At 55.5% G+C, this 12,839-nt stretch overlaps 3 protein-coding genes across 7 annotated transcripts in view; 2 read left to right on the top strand and 1 right to left on the bottom strand.

Annotated features, from left to right (window-relative positions):
- The window catches only part of NCOA1 (nuclear receptor coactivator 1), a 151,167-nt gene extending 148,174 nt beyond the window's left edge, over nt 1-2,993 (top strand). The window contains exons 20-23 of one of the 4 annotated variants that reach the window (XM_084284552.1): nt 67-250; nt 947-1,036; nt 2,100-2,156; nt 2,253-2,398. In XM_084284552.1, the coding sequence (XP_084140678.1) occupies nt 67-250; nt 947-1,036; nt 2,100-2,144 (319 nt within the window). In that variant the 3' untranslated portion in view covers nt 2,145-2,156; nt 2,253-2,398. Of the gene's footprint in view, nt 1-66; nt 251-946; nt 1,037-2,099; nt 2,157-2,249 lie in introns of all 4 variants that reach the window. The other 3 variants (XM_084284551.1, XM_084284549.1, XM_084284550.1) reach the window with 3 other exon arrangements.
- Nucleotides 2,938-6,421, bottom strand: PTRHD1 (peptidyl-tRNA hydrolase domain containing 1). 2 transcript variants are annotated; one of them, XR_014618309.1, is made up of 5 exons: nt 6,207-6,421; nt 5,009-5,324; nt 4,613-4,693; nt 4,374-4,524; nt 2,938-3,039 (listed from the first exon to the last, which is right to left on the bottom strand). XR_014618309.1 is itself a non-coding variant. In XM_084284555.1 (2 exons), exons 1-2 carry the CDS (start codon nt 6,408-6,410, stop codon nt 5,154-5,156), a joined length of 375 nt encoding a protein of 124 aa, XP_084140681.1. In that variant the 5' UTR covers nt 6,411-6,421; the 3' UTR covers nt 4,967-5,153. The 2 variants fall into 2 exon arrangements, 1 of the variants encoding a protein (XP_084140681.1); XM_084284555.1 differs by lacking the exons at nt 2,938-3,039; nt 4,374-4,524; nt 4,613-4,693 and having other exon boundaries at nt 4,967-5,324.
- Nucleotides 6,422-7,807: 1,386 nt separating this feature from the next.
- Nucleotides 7,808-12,514, top strand: CENPO (centromere protein O; the record flags this gene model as incomplete). The annotated part of the gene is made up of 7 exons (XM_084284502.1): nt 7,808-7,939; nt 8,442-8,611; nt 8,999-9,110; nt 9,732-9,991; nt 10,538-10,709; nt 11,534-11,678; nt 12,202-12,514. The coding sequence occupies exons 1-7, from the start codon at nt 7,867-7,869 to the stop codon at nt 12,512-12,514; spliced, it is 1,245 nt and encodes a 414-aa protein (XP_084140628.1). The 5' UTR covers nt 7,808-7,866.
- Between the last annotated feature and the right edge of the window lie 325 nt (nt 12,515-12,839).

Genomic DNA, 12,839 nt, shown 5'->3' on the forward strand with positions numbered 1-12,839 from the left:
CAGAGAACATCCTCCCACCGCCACCACCACCACCCTACTAACCCTTTTCCCTCCTCTCCCTCCCAGCGTCTTCAGCCAAACCGGGCAGACGCAGCCGGCCCCGGCGCAGCAGGGGATGTACAACAACATGAGCATCACCGTCTCCATGGCGGGAGGGAACACCAACGTCCAGAACATCAACCCCATGGCGGGCCAGATGCAGATGAACTCGCTGCAGATGCCCGGGATGAACTCCATGTGCTCGGAGCAGGTCAGTGCCGCCTCTCCCCTGCCCCCAAACGCCTTCCCCGGGTGATTTCTTTTCCCCCAAAGCCGTGTTAGGTTCCCGTGGTTCCTGCCCCCGTGCCAGAGCCTGGCTTAAGTGCCCTAAGCCAGGGCAGAGCACCCCCAGCCTGTTTAGAGCAATTTGGGGAGGTGTTTGGGTGCTTTTTTAGCAAATTTCCCAGTGTCTGCACCCAAACTTGAGAGGCTGGCATGGAAACCTGCTGCTCCTTGGCTGTTTAAGGCCAGGATGCTGCCACCAGCAGCGTGGCTGTGCCCTTCCCAGCCACCCTGAGATGTCTCAGGGTGTTTTAGGTGCTGGGCTTCGTCTCGGTGCCACCGAAGCTCCTTTTTGCTGCTCTGGGTTTGGGTGGGAGCGCCGCTGCCAGGCCTTGCGGCCTCCCCGGGGGCCGAGCCGGTGGCTTTTCCCCCTCTTGTGACATTTCACGCTCCCTGGAGACGTTCCCAGAGCTGGCAGCAGCTCCAGGCAAAGGTGCAGGAGGTGGGGAGAGAGGCAAAAAGCTCCCAAACCCGCTCCGGGTGCCAGGAGGACGCCGAGACCGCCCCACGCGTGGGCTCCCTCTCCCCAAATCCACCCAGGCTCGGCTCGAGAGGGCGACAAGTGGCTCAGGGGACCTCCAGGAGCCCTCGCTGAGCCTTTTTTTTTTTTTTTTGCTTCCCGCAGGTAAATGACCCGGCGCTGAGACCCGCGGGCCTTTACTGCAACCAGCTTTCCTCCACTGACCTTTTGAAAACAGAAGCAGACGGGGCGCAGGTCAGTAAGAAACTGCTAAGCACATCTCAGGTACAGAGAGAGGAGTTGGCCGTGCTCCCCAAAACTCAACCATCCCGGCCGTGCCGTGGTGCCGCGCTCGGCACCGGGCAAAATTTTGGCCGTGGCCAGCTCTGGCTCACGGGGTTGGCTCCGTCCCTGCCGCCGCTGGCGCTTGGGGACCTCAGAAATCCTGCTCTGCTCGCCAGCCTCATCAAACCCCGGCTCACCGCGCCGCTCAGAGCGCTTTTAAAATCTTGCTGCTAGTGCAGAGGAGCAGAAACGCTGCACCCGAGCTGGGAAAACAACTGCAGGGGGCAGGAGGAGCAGGAATTCAGCCCGGCTCCGAGAGCAGCCCCAGGGCGAGGGAGGATTTCAATCCTCGGCTCCAGTTTTGGGTTGGAAGGAGCCGATTTTGGGTTGGAAGGAGCCGGCCCTGCTGCCCGGCGCCGCCGCAGGGTGCCCGGGGAGGAGCCCACCGCTCTCAGCCGTCGCCGCGGTGCTGCCGGCGCTGATCTGGGGCAGAACGAGGGGATTTGGAAGGGGAAAGGGACAGAGGGGAGAGAGGGAGGCTGTGGGACGGTGTCTGTCCGTCCCTCCATCCGTCCGTCCGTCCGTCCAGCGGGGAGGCCGCGAGGCGCGCCCAAAGCGAGCGCCGCCGCCGTTGCCTCGCGGGCTTTTTGCCTTTCACGCCGGGACCAGCCGATTCAGCGCCTTCTTCCCCAAAACTTCCCCCCTCCTCGCTCTCCCCCCTCCCCGTCCGCGCGGCGTTGGTTTGCAGAGCCCCCAGGGACCCACGCCACCGCCGCCGCCGCCGTCGCCTCTCTTAATTTCATCAAGCAGCCGCTCCGGACCACGCCGCTGCCTTCCCGCACCGCCAGCTCCCCGGTGCCCAGGGGATGCCAGCCTGGCTTTTTTTTTTTTTTATTATTATCATTTTTTTAAAACATTTTTTGGTTATTTTTATCCCTTTTTTTTTTAAAAAAAAAAAAACAACAAAAAACGAGCGCCGTGAACCTCGCCAGAGCCCTTGAGCCGAATGAGTGCAGCGGTTTTCTTTTTGTAGGACAAGAAGACAGAAGAGTTCTTCTCTGTGGTGGCTCCAGACTAGAGGAAGTCTCTAGTGAGTTTCCACTTCACGTAGTACCCAGTCCGTCGCCTCCGGGCCCCTGCCCCGTCCCCGCTAAAACCCCCCCTCTTGTCTTTTGTGTCCCAGCAGGTACAGCAGGTTCAGGTGTTTGCCGACGTGCAGTGTACAGTGAATCTGGTAGGAGACCCCTACCTCAACCCGCCGGCTCCCCTGGGCGCCCCGAAAACCGCTGCCGCCGCCGCCGCCGCTGCCGCGGTGCCGCCGCCCCCGCAGGGCCAGCAGAAGAGCCTTCTTCAGCAGCTACTGACTGAATAACCCGCTTTTCGAGGAATGTGAAATCGAAAAAAAAAAAAAAAACACAAAAACACACAAAAAAAAATAATAATTGAGACGTACAGAGAGATATAAATATATATATATTATCTATTTTTCTGAGATTTTTGATATCTCAAACCGCAGCCATTCTGCAGCTCGTAGTGTTTGGAGCCAAAAGGGGGTTTGGTTTGGTTTGTTTTTTTTTTGGGGGGGGAGGGGGGGGTATTTTTTTTTCCCTTTTTTTTTTTTTCTTTCCTTTTTTTTTTTTAAAAAAAAAAGAAAAAAAAAAGCGCTGGATGTTGGCGAAGTGACGAGGCGGGACAGTCGGTTTCTTGAGCCAAAATTACAGATGATTCTTATTTTTGTAATCAGTTGCTGGCTTCTTAATCTGGCCGAAGGTTTCTCGGGGAGGCGGGGAGGGGAGAGGGAGAAGGCAGCTGGAGGACTGCGTCGGGAGGAGGAGGAGGAGGAGGCGAAAAAGGAGAAAAAAAAAAAAGGAGGAGGAAGAGGAGGAGGAGGAGGAAGAGCAAGCTCAGTTTCAGCTGGATCTGTCACTGATCACGTCTCAGCGTGGGGCACGGAAGGGGTCGACGCTGGACTTCTGCGAGAAAGGCCGTTTTTATTCATGCTTAAAAAAAAAAAACCTTCTCTCCCCTCTGCCCCAGCCCGCTTGTGCGTACAATCAGCTTTTTCTAGCAATCGTGAGTTTGTCGGTTTTAAAGAAAAAAAAAAAACAAAACAGAGTATTTTGACCCACCATTTTTTCCATGTTTTATGCCGGTTTAAAGGCCTCCTAGCGAACAGAGGCCACGACGTGTATATTACAACAGGAAAAAGTAAAAAAAAAAAAAAAAAGACAAAAAAAAAGACAAAAAAAGAACAGTTTGGGGAAAAAACTGCAATAATTTTTAGGGGGAAGGACTTGGGGGGGGGGGGAGGGGTCTGTCAATTATTGTAGATAAAATTTTCTGATTAAATATTAAATAAAATTAAGCAGTCGGTTCTTTCTGCTTTGATTGTGTTTAACAGCTGAGGTAGCTTAAACTATTTAAAATAATAATAATAAAATAATAATAATAATTGAAGTCTCTGTTGGGAGATACAGCTTATTTTTATTTTTTATTTTTTTTCCCCCCTCAAGCCTGTCACTGTAAATAGCTCTGAGCTCTGTATAAATTTGTTTCCTTCTCTTTTAGCCGGGGGTCGCTTTTAATATTCACTGCTGACTTTTAGGGGAGCGGGGGGGCCGTGGGTTTTTTTTTTGTTTGTTTTTTGTTTTTTTTTTTTCCCTCTCTCTCTCTAAAATCGCGCTGGTGTGTGGAAAACAAACAAACAAAAAAATGTGTAGCTTTGTTGATTGACATTTGCAAGAGTTAAAAGATGACAAATAATGAAAAAAAAAAAAAAAAAAGAAAAAGAACCCGAGTTGCCAGCTTAACGTTTCGTTGTTTCTGTGTTGAGGGGCGACCCGGAGCGGTGCCGCAGCCCCGGTGGCTTGGGGGGGATGGGGAATTTTGGGGTTTTGGGGTGCCCGAGCGTTTTGGGGTGCTCAGCTGGGGCTGGTGGGTGGCTGCCGTGCTCCTGCTGGGGGCTGGAGGCGGTGGGTGAGGAAGAGGAGGGTGCTGGGGTCTTCATCCTGTGCTTCTCATGGGTTAGTGCTACTGAAGCTGGGTGGGGGGGGCGAAAACTGCTCATTTTTTTCTGAAAACCCCAAAAGAAACGGCTCGGGGTGCCCTCCTCACACCCACCAGGGGTTGGTTCCTCAGCGCTGGGCCAGCGGGGAGATTTTGGGGGCTGCGCGGGCAGGAATTGATGCGGTGCGAGCAGCGTGACCCAGCCAGGGAGCTGCGGGTCAGGGGCACTTCCAGCCGGCAGCGCTTTATTTATTTGTTGTTTTTTTATATTTTTTTAACATGAGGGGGAAATCAAACTCACAGGACGGTGAGCTGCTTTCAAAAACGGGCATAAACGAGGCAGAAATCAGCGGGCTGAGAGCTGCAGAGATCCTGGCTCGCGGGCCGATGCTGCCGTCTGCTGTTCGCACGGCTCCCAGCAGGGTTTTGTCACGGCTTCAGGAGCTCAGGCGCTGTGAAAAACCAGACAGAAATAAATTCGGGGGGCTGCACAAAGCTTAGGGCACTGTAAGGAAGGCAGAGAACCCATCACAGCCCTACCTAGCGCTGCCCCGGGTTAATCTGACCCTGAAGGGTGGCTGGGAGCGGGAGTTTGTGGATTTTCAGGCAGGTTTGGGTCCCCTGAGTGAGAACAGGGAGAATTACAGCAGCCACAGAACTGAACAGCAGGGACAGCAGCACCGTACCTGCTGTATAAGGGGCAAAACAGGAGGGATGAGGCAAAATTCAAGCCGAAAATCAGAAAAAAACATGATCTAATTGTGAAAAAAGTCACTCCTAACACACACCAGAGACATTTCCAGGTGTGGCAGACACTAAAATGCTGCCTGCGCTGGCAGGGTAAAGATCTACAAGCACACAGACAGAGCAGACCCATATAACAGAGTCACAATCTGCACAAACAAATATTTAATCCTCTCCACTAATGAGTTTTACACTTTTTAACCGTTATCCCACAAGGCTGATGAGCGTTAGCAGCGCTCCCGAGACAGCAGCTTTCCTCCTGGAGCCTGTCGGGGGGCAAACTAAGCTCTGATTCAAGAGGAGAGCTGCCCAGGGCCACCCGCAGCCAGAGCAGGGATCACTTCAGCAATTTGAACTTCTTCAGGTGCTGGTGCACTTGGTCCTTCGGGTAGGGCCTGAGCGCCAGGCAGGTGGGAACGTTCTCAGGCTGCTCAGTCCACACTTCGTGGTCGATGCTGTGCTGCTTCAGGGTCTCTGCCAGCACCGTCAGGGAGGCCTCATCCGGAGCCTGGGGAAGAGAAAAAAATTGCAGTGAAATTTGGGGTGAAAGATGCCTGTAAGAGCCACAGAGAAATATTGAATCGTTAAGGTTGGAAATCATCCAAATCACCTGCTCCAACCATCCCCTACCACCAATGTCACCACTAACCCATTTCCCCAAGCACCACGTCCAACCTCTCCTTGAGCACCCCCAGGGAAGGGGACTCCACCACCTCCCTGGGCAACCCGTCCCAAGGCCTGACTGCTCTTTCTGAGCAGAAATGTCTCCTCATTTCCCACCTGAACCTCCCCTGGCACAACTTGAGGCCATTCCCTCTGCTCCTATCACTGGTTACCTGTGAGAAGAGGCCGACCCCAGCTCCCTGCCCCTTCCTTTCAGGTGTTTGTAGGGAGCAACGAGGCCTCCCCTCAGCCTCCTCTGCTCCAAACCAAGCACCCCCACCCCCCTCAGCCTCTCCTCACAGGATTTGTGCCCCACACCCCCATTTTTTCCCTTATGTTACCACAGTGACCACCACCAACAGCAAGTTTGGAACCCACACAACCACTAAACCCCCAAAACACCCCTTTTTTTTTCCCCAAAAACTCCTCATCGGGCTACCACAAACCCCTCTGCCCCCCCCCACGCCCACCGACCCAGCACTGCTGAGGGGAGCCTGGGGGGGGACGAGGACCGAGCCTGGGGGTCGGGGGGTCCCTGGGGGTCCCCCAGGATTGAGCCTGGGGTCGGGGGGTCCCTGAGGGTCCCCGAGGACCGAGTTTTGGGGTCGGGGGGTCCCCAGGCAGCGGTGCTGAGGGGTGCGGGGGTCCCCCAGGCACCGCCTCAAAATGGCGGCCGCGGCTCCCCCTCAGCGCGGCGGGCGCCCCTTTCCCGGCATGCCCCGCGCACCTCCAGCACCACCGTCCTCATGGCGCCGCCCAGCTCCAGGTAGGCGCCGGTGTCCGGGTGGCCGCCGTGAGCGTGGGCGGCCGCCAGGACGGCGTGGCAGGCCTGGGCCACCACCGCGCCCAGCGGCCACGAACGGGCCAGGTCGCCCCGCAGCACCACGTACTGCACCAGCGCCGCCGCCCCCGCCGCTCCGGGCGCCGCCATGTTGTTGTACGGCAGCGCGCAGGCTCATAGAAGGAAAGGGGGGACGGGGGAGCATGGCGGCGCGTGCAGGGGGTGGAGAGGAGAGGGCGCCGCCATTTTGTTGTACGGCCGAAAGAGGAAGGGGGGTGACGTAGTTCCGGTGGGGTCGGAGCGCGGAGTTTGAGCGGGGTGAGAGGGAAAGGGGGGGGGAGGGGCGCGGGGGGGTCCCTTTAACCCCCTAAAACCCCCCAAAATCCCCAAAAATCCCACTAAAATCCCACTAAAACCCCCCAAAATGTCTCGAGGGGGTGTCACTGGGTTGCCCCTGACCCCTATTTCCCCATCTCTGGGGGTCCCCGGGCCACCCCGTGTCCCTCTGGGCCCCCCAAACGTCTTGGGGGCACCCCCAGGCCGCCCCCTGCCCCCCAAATTCCCTCAGGGGGCTGCCTCGTGACCCCCTGCCCCCCCCCAAATCCCCTCAATTGGGGTCCCCGAGCTGCCCCCCAAACCCCTTGGGCTCCCCTTTGTCCCCCTGAGCCCCCCCAAACCCCTTAATGGGGGTCCCTGGATTGTCCCCTGTCCCTCAGACCCCCCAGAAACCTTTCAGGGGATGTCCCCTGGCCACCCTGTGTCCCCCTGACCCCCCCAAATCCCCTCAGTGGGGGTCCCTGTGCTGCCCTGTGTCCTCCTGACCACCCCCCAAATCCCTTGGGGGTGTTCCCAGGTTGCCCCATGTCCCCCTGCCCCCCATATCCCCATCAGTTGGGGTCCCCAGGCCACCATTTGTCCCACTGACCCCCCCAAAGCTCTTGGGGGGCATCCCCTGGCCACCCTTTGTCCCCCTGACACTCCCAAACCCCTTGATGGGGGTCCCTGGGCCACCTCGTGTCCCCCTGACCCCCCCAGCCCCCTTTTGGGGGGTGTCCCTGGGATACCCTATATGCCCTCGACCCCCACATCCCCATCACTGGGGCTCTCCAGGCTGTCCTGCGTCCCCCTGACCCCCACATTTCCCCCCATTCCCCTCCCAACCCTTGGATGCGTACCCTCCCCCCAAATTTGGTGGCCCCAAGCTGCCCAGCTCCCCCTCATCCCATTAACCCCTTAACAGGGTTCCCTAGGCACGTGTGGTGCCCTGCTCTCCCTCGGTCCCCCTTCATGGGGTCCCCAAGTGTCCCCACCATCTGGGGATGACCCGAGGGGTCCCTGTCACCCCCCTGGGCTTGGGGTGTCAAATCTTGTCCCTGCCTGCGCTCACGGGCGGGTTCCTTATGGGGTTGGGAAGCAGGGTGGCTTCTAACGGGCCCTTTCAGCCCCCAGGACATCCTCGTGCCCCAGTTTTGGAGCCCAACCAGCCCCAGGACTTCTCGGAGCCCCCTTCCAGCAGCGTGAGGAAGAAGAGGCCCCGTGAGGAAGAAGAGGCCCCGTGAGGAAGAAGAGGCCCCGTGAGGAAGCTGCCTCCTGGGACGGAGGAGGGATGACGTCTGCATTCCCACTCTTACCCAAGTCTTGGAGGGAGATGGAGAAAGGGAAATCAAACTCAGAGGACGGTGAGCTGCTGCTGTGGGGGGTAGAGTGAGTATGCTGTCCCTTGAAGTGTGCCCTCGCCCAGGAGCACACCATAAAGTGCTTGAGACGAGGACTTTATGCCCTGCCTCGCCCCACCACGCTGTGTTTCAGGGCAAATTTAGGGTACGGGGACATCAGACAAAGCCCCTCTGCTGCTCTGGGTTAGGAATAAAACGGGAGGTTGCAGATCTTTTAGGGTCAGGGCTGTTTGTTTGATCCATTTGATATTTTACTCTGCTTCTCAGGACATCAGCTAACTCGTTTGGGGACCCCCAGGTACTTGTTGCCTGCTGGCATTCAGTCTTTCTATTTAAATTCCCCAAAGCCCCTTCAGGAGATGGTTGCCTGCCCCATTCCCCTTTGAAAAGTTGCTGTGAATGATTTTTTTGAGCATCTGTACTGGAACCACTTCGGTTTGGGTAACGTTTGCAGGCAGTTGATAGCCATAGCTGGGTTTTCGAGCCTGTTGTGCTCTTCTTGCAGGGGTGTTGGCTCACCTGGAGAGGCTGGAGGCGCAGGCTCGCGAGTCGGCCCTGAAGCAAGAAGAAAAGGAGCAGCAAGAGCAGAAGCTGGCTGGGCTGAAGGCCAGGGTGCAGGAGCTGAGAGCCCGGAGGGACGAGCTGCGGGCAAAACTGGAGCTGCAGCAAAAGGGGGTGAGAAAGGGCTTGCTGCAGAGACCTGGCAGAGGGCTCCGTCCTGCTCCTGTAGCATGGATTTACTGAAATTATTAATTTAGAGTCAACTGCTGCTTTTTATTTTCCCTTTTTAAGCAACGATCAGTCCTGCTGCCCCTTGTTTTCAGCGCGACGGCGTCCAGGACTGCTGGGTCTACTTGCTTGGAGGCTGTGGGGCTATTTCTGAACTCTTTTTTCCCCTTTTCCCCTTGAAAGGCTGCCTCGCTTTTCCCAGAACTGGGTTATTTCTCCGCAGCCTGGCTGCATTCCCTGCAGGCGACGAGTTCAGTGCCGCTGCCTTCTGCCCCCTCTCATCTTCTGTGTTTTTTGTTCGTTTGTTTTTTTTTTTTTCTGTTTTTTTTGCAGCTTCTGGAGAAAGAAGGTGTCGAGACGGATGCAGAGCAGCCCAGCGCTCGGGCTGTCTTGGAGTGGAAGATTCGAAGCATGAAGGACCTGCTGCAGCTCTTCTACCTCACAGGTAAAGTCTCCAGGTTTGTGTGTGTCCTGCTGGCTGTGCTTTTGGGGTGTGAGTTCAGCTTTTGGAAAGCGTGTGACCGCCTTAGTCCTAGCAAAACCTTTGGGAATGAGGTAGTTACCCAGCCAGTTGGTGCGAGGTGCTAACCCAGCACCTTATTTTCATCAGTTCCTGAACTTTTGATTAATTTTCTTGTTGTTTCCAATGCGAGTTACCTGTGCTCTGTGTTCTGGTCCTTAGAAGGATGGTGTGGGGATAGTTCCCTGCCTTGTACAAGTGGGTTTAGCCCCTGAGCACTCCTGCCACTCTTTTTGGGGCAGTGAGATGCTGCTTTCCTGCCCTGGGAGCAGCCTCTTCTCCCTGGAAGCCAGTGCTGTTTGAAAGTACCAGCATAACCCAGTTTTTGGGAATTTAAACTACCTTGAACTTGAATTTATTCAACATCCTTTATAAAAAATTGCAGTTTTTTACATCCCTGACCTCTTGCAAGTCCTCGGTCATCCCAGGGACCTCCCTGGGGGTACGGCCCCCTCCTGCACTCTGTGCTGCCCCCACAAAAGTTCCTCCTGGTGCTGAGTTTTGGTAGCACCGAGTTCAAATCCCTCTCTCTGGACCCCCCAAAAGGGATCAGCGGGAAGCTGACCAAGCGGGGCGTGTGCTTCTGCATCAGCACTGCTTACGAGGGCACCTACCTGCACTCCTACTACCTGGACGTCCTCACCAAGCCCGAGGTGCAGATCCAACGCCACTCCGTGCCCACCTTCATCCCCCTGGAGCAGCTTGCCAGGAAGCACCTGCAGACGGACATCAGGCGCTTTCTGGCTGTCCTCTCCGACCACCTCAACGCTTACGCCGGCCGGAGGTACCAGGCGGACCAGTTGCAGGTACTGGGGGGCTGCAGCAGCGCTGCCCACTTGTCCTTTTGCCTTTTTTGTACCAAATATTACGAGTCCGTGCCCCTCTGAAGTGCTGGGGGGGATCTAGGCAGGTTTTTTTTTACACAGAGCGCTCACAACTCGGGTTTTCAGAGCTTAACGAGCAGCCGTGTGGCTACAAACTGCTGCCTGCTTCGCTGGTATTCATACTTATTTATTTTTCGCTGCTATTTATATTTATTTTTTATTTATATTCGGGTATTTAGAGGTCTTGTGGCTCATTTAAAACTTGCTGCCAAGCGCAAGGCGAGCTGCCTCCCCTCTCTGAGGTCCCTAAGCTCTTGGAAAAGGCCTCAGGGGAAGGTGGCTGCGAGGTGTGGATGAGCACTGTTTGTTGAAATCTTGCCCTCATGGGGTTTTGCTGCCTTTGCAGCCACCCCGGGGCGGGTGGGCACGGCGCAGAGGGTGGGGGATCTGTGCCTGGGGAGCTCCCAGCCCTACGCTGACGGGCTCCTGTCCTAGCTCCGTGTCCAGAAGTTGTCTTTGTCCTTTCAGGAGCGTTTTTCAGACCGTTTGGAAGGGACCTTGCAGAGGAACTCCCTGTGTAACTTGCTGGTCTTCCACTACAACGTCTCAGGCCACAGCGGGAGCTTTCTGTTCAGCGCCAAGCTGCTTTACTCAGATCCCTGCTGCAGCCTCCCCACCGAAGCCATCGTTTCGTGCACGCGTAAGTGGGCGCTGCAGGGGGTCTGGGGCAGCTCTGAAATGGCTGGGGATTCCTCCTAGCTCAGTCTGGGGGACAAAAAGGAGCAAGTTTTCGTTTTTCTGCACGAGGAAAGAGCTTGCTGTGGGATGGGGGAATAGGACGGGATCTCTTCAGCATCAGGAATTCCTCTCGGTGTAATTAGAGAAATGGTTAATGAGGGTTATGTAGGTGCTGAGGCCTGCTGTCGAGTTGTTCAGCTGGGCTGTAACTGCCCCCATTGCACCCTCGGCACGGAGAGAGGCAGGAGTGAGGTTTACGACCCCTTTTAAGGTGTCAGCAGTGCTGCAAAATGCTGCTTGCCCTGCCCCAGACCTGCAGTTTTCCACTCATCTGCCCCTTCTGGCTGGCTCAGCTGCAAGATGCGTGGACCAGCGTGCAGCTAGATGGAGCTCCAAGCATTGCAGCTTGATTTTAAAATCTCCTTCTGCCACCAGCCGTGGTCTGAGGCCTCCCTGTGTGAGCTTAGCCCAGCTGCAGCTGGGCTGGAGGAGGAATATCAGCAGTTCCTCCTCTGCTTTGCCCACAGAAACCGTCCCCTTACAGGTGAAGCTCTGCCCTTGCCCACAAATTTTGGTGTTTTCTGAGCTGGGAAAGCCGCAGGGTGGTTGTGGTGCTCCCAAATCCCTTGGAAATGCAGGACACGAAGGGTGAGGAAGGAGAGAGAAAGGTTACGAGAAGGAAAACCGGCACGGGAGAGTAAAAACTCCCTCGGGACAGGGGGAGATGGAGAAACAAATAGTTCCGTGCTGGTAAATCTCTTCTCCCCACCTCCTTCTGCCCCCCAGCCAACGCTCCCGCGGAGCTGGCAGAGATGGCAGCAGCTCACTCGGAGACGTTTCGCCGCCTGGCCCTGCACAAAGCCTTCGACTCGTTCAGCAAAGCTGAAGAAACCCAGGACCAAGCACTGATAAGTCCCCCAGGCTCTCCCCAGTAACTCTCCTCCCCTGCCGGGCGTGCTCTCAACAAGAAAACGCTTCCCACGGGCACGGCGCCGTTGCTGGGATCCCCCTGAGGAGCACTTGGCACGCTTGGAATCGAGAGCAACGTTTCCTGGAGGCTTTTTGGGGGTCTGGTGTAGGAGATTTCACGCCAGCAGTGGCTTTGGACATTCTTTGTTCCTTCTCTTTGGGCACGGGAGAGCTTTCGTGGCGTCCTGTCTGTGCGCTCCCAAGTTTGGGTCAGATCTTAAAAACTTGGTGTTCTTACAGGGGTATTTTTAAGGCTTAATAATTTCAGTGACATAGAACTTCTGTGGTATTAAAAAAAATCTCCTTTTGATTCTTTTAGCCTTATATCATGTGGGTTGAGTAACGGGATTTTCTTCTGCCCCATTTTTGTGCCAGCCCCACGCGCGATAAGGCAGAAATAACTTTGTAATTTGTTTTTTTTTAATCGTTTCTGTAGCTGTTCAGGCTCTTTATCCAGACTGAACCTGTTCAAATGTCACCTCCAGTTTACGAGGGTCGTGGTTCCAGGTAGCAATTCCTGTGCACGATGGTCAGAGCTCCTCACGGGGGAAGGCTCACCAGGCTGAGGCTGCTTTAGAGGAGCTGACGGGTCGTCAGGGTGCCCGCAGGAGGTCTGTCACCCCTCAGGGCTTATATCCTGAGCCAGCTGAGCCCCAACAAGGGAAAGGAGCAAAACCCACCAAAAGCATCACCCTTCCCTTTGGGGACCCCTTCAAATATTCCCCTGGAGAGGCTGTGGAGCCCTTCTCGCTGCACCTCCGACCCCAGAACACAGCAGACTTTGAAACCAGGCTTTGATGAAATTCATCTGCTTTCTATTCAAGAAACTGGCGGCGTAATCACACCCCGGGCGTGCCTCCTCTCCCCCTGGTCCCCTCTTCCACCAGCAGCCGAGCCCAGCGAGCTCTGCCCCGGGGAGCGAACGGGCACAGTTAAAAATATAAATGTTGATCTGTACTCTTTTTATATATATATATATATATATATATAATATATTTATATATCTTAAATACACAATTTCAGTTTGTGTTTGTTTGTTTTTTTTTCCCTTCTCGGAGCCAAAGGCAGGACTGAGCTCCCCCTCTCTCCCCCGGCTCCTAATTAGGGTTGGTTTGTGACGAGG

The sequence above is a fragment of the Netta rufina genome (assembly GCF_964035555.1).
Source record: "Netta rufina genome assembly, chromosome: 3".
NCBI classification, from domain to species: Eukaryota; Metazoa; Chordata; class Aves; order Anseriformes; family Anatidae; genus Netta; species Netta rufina.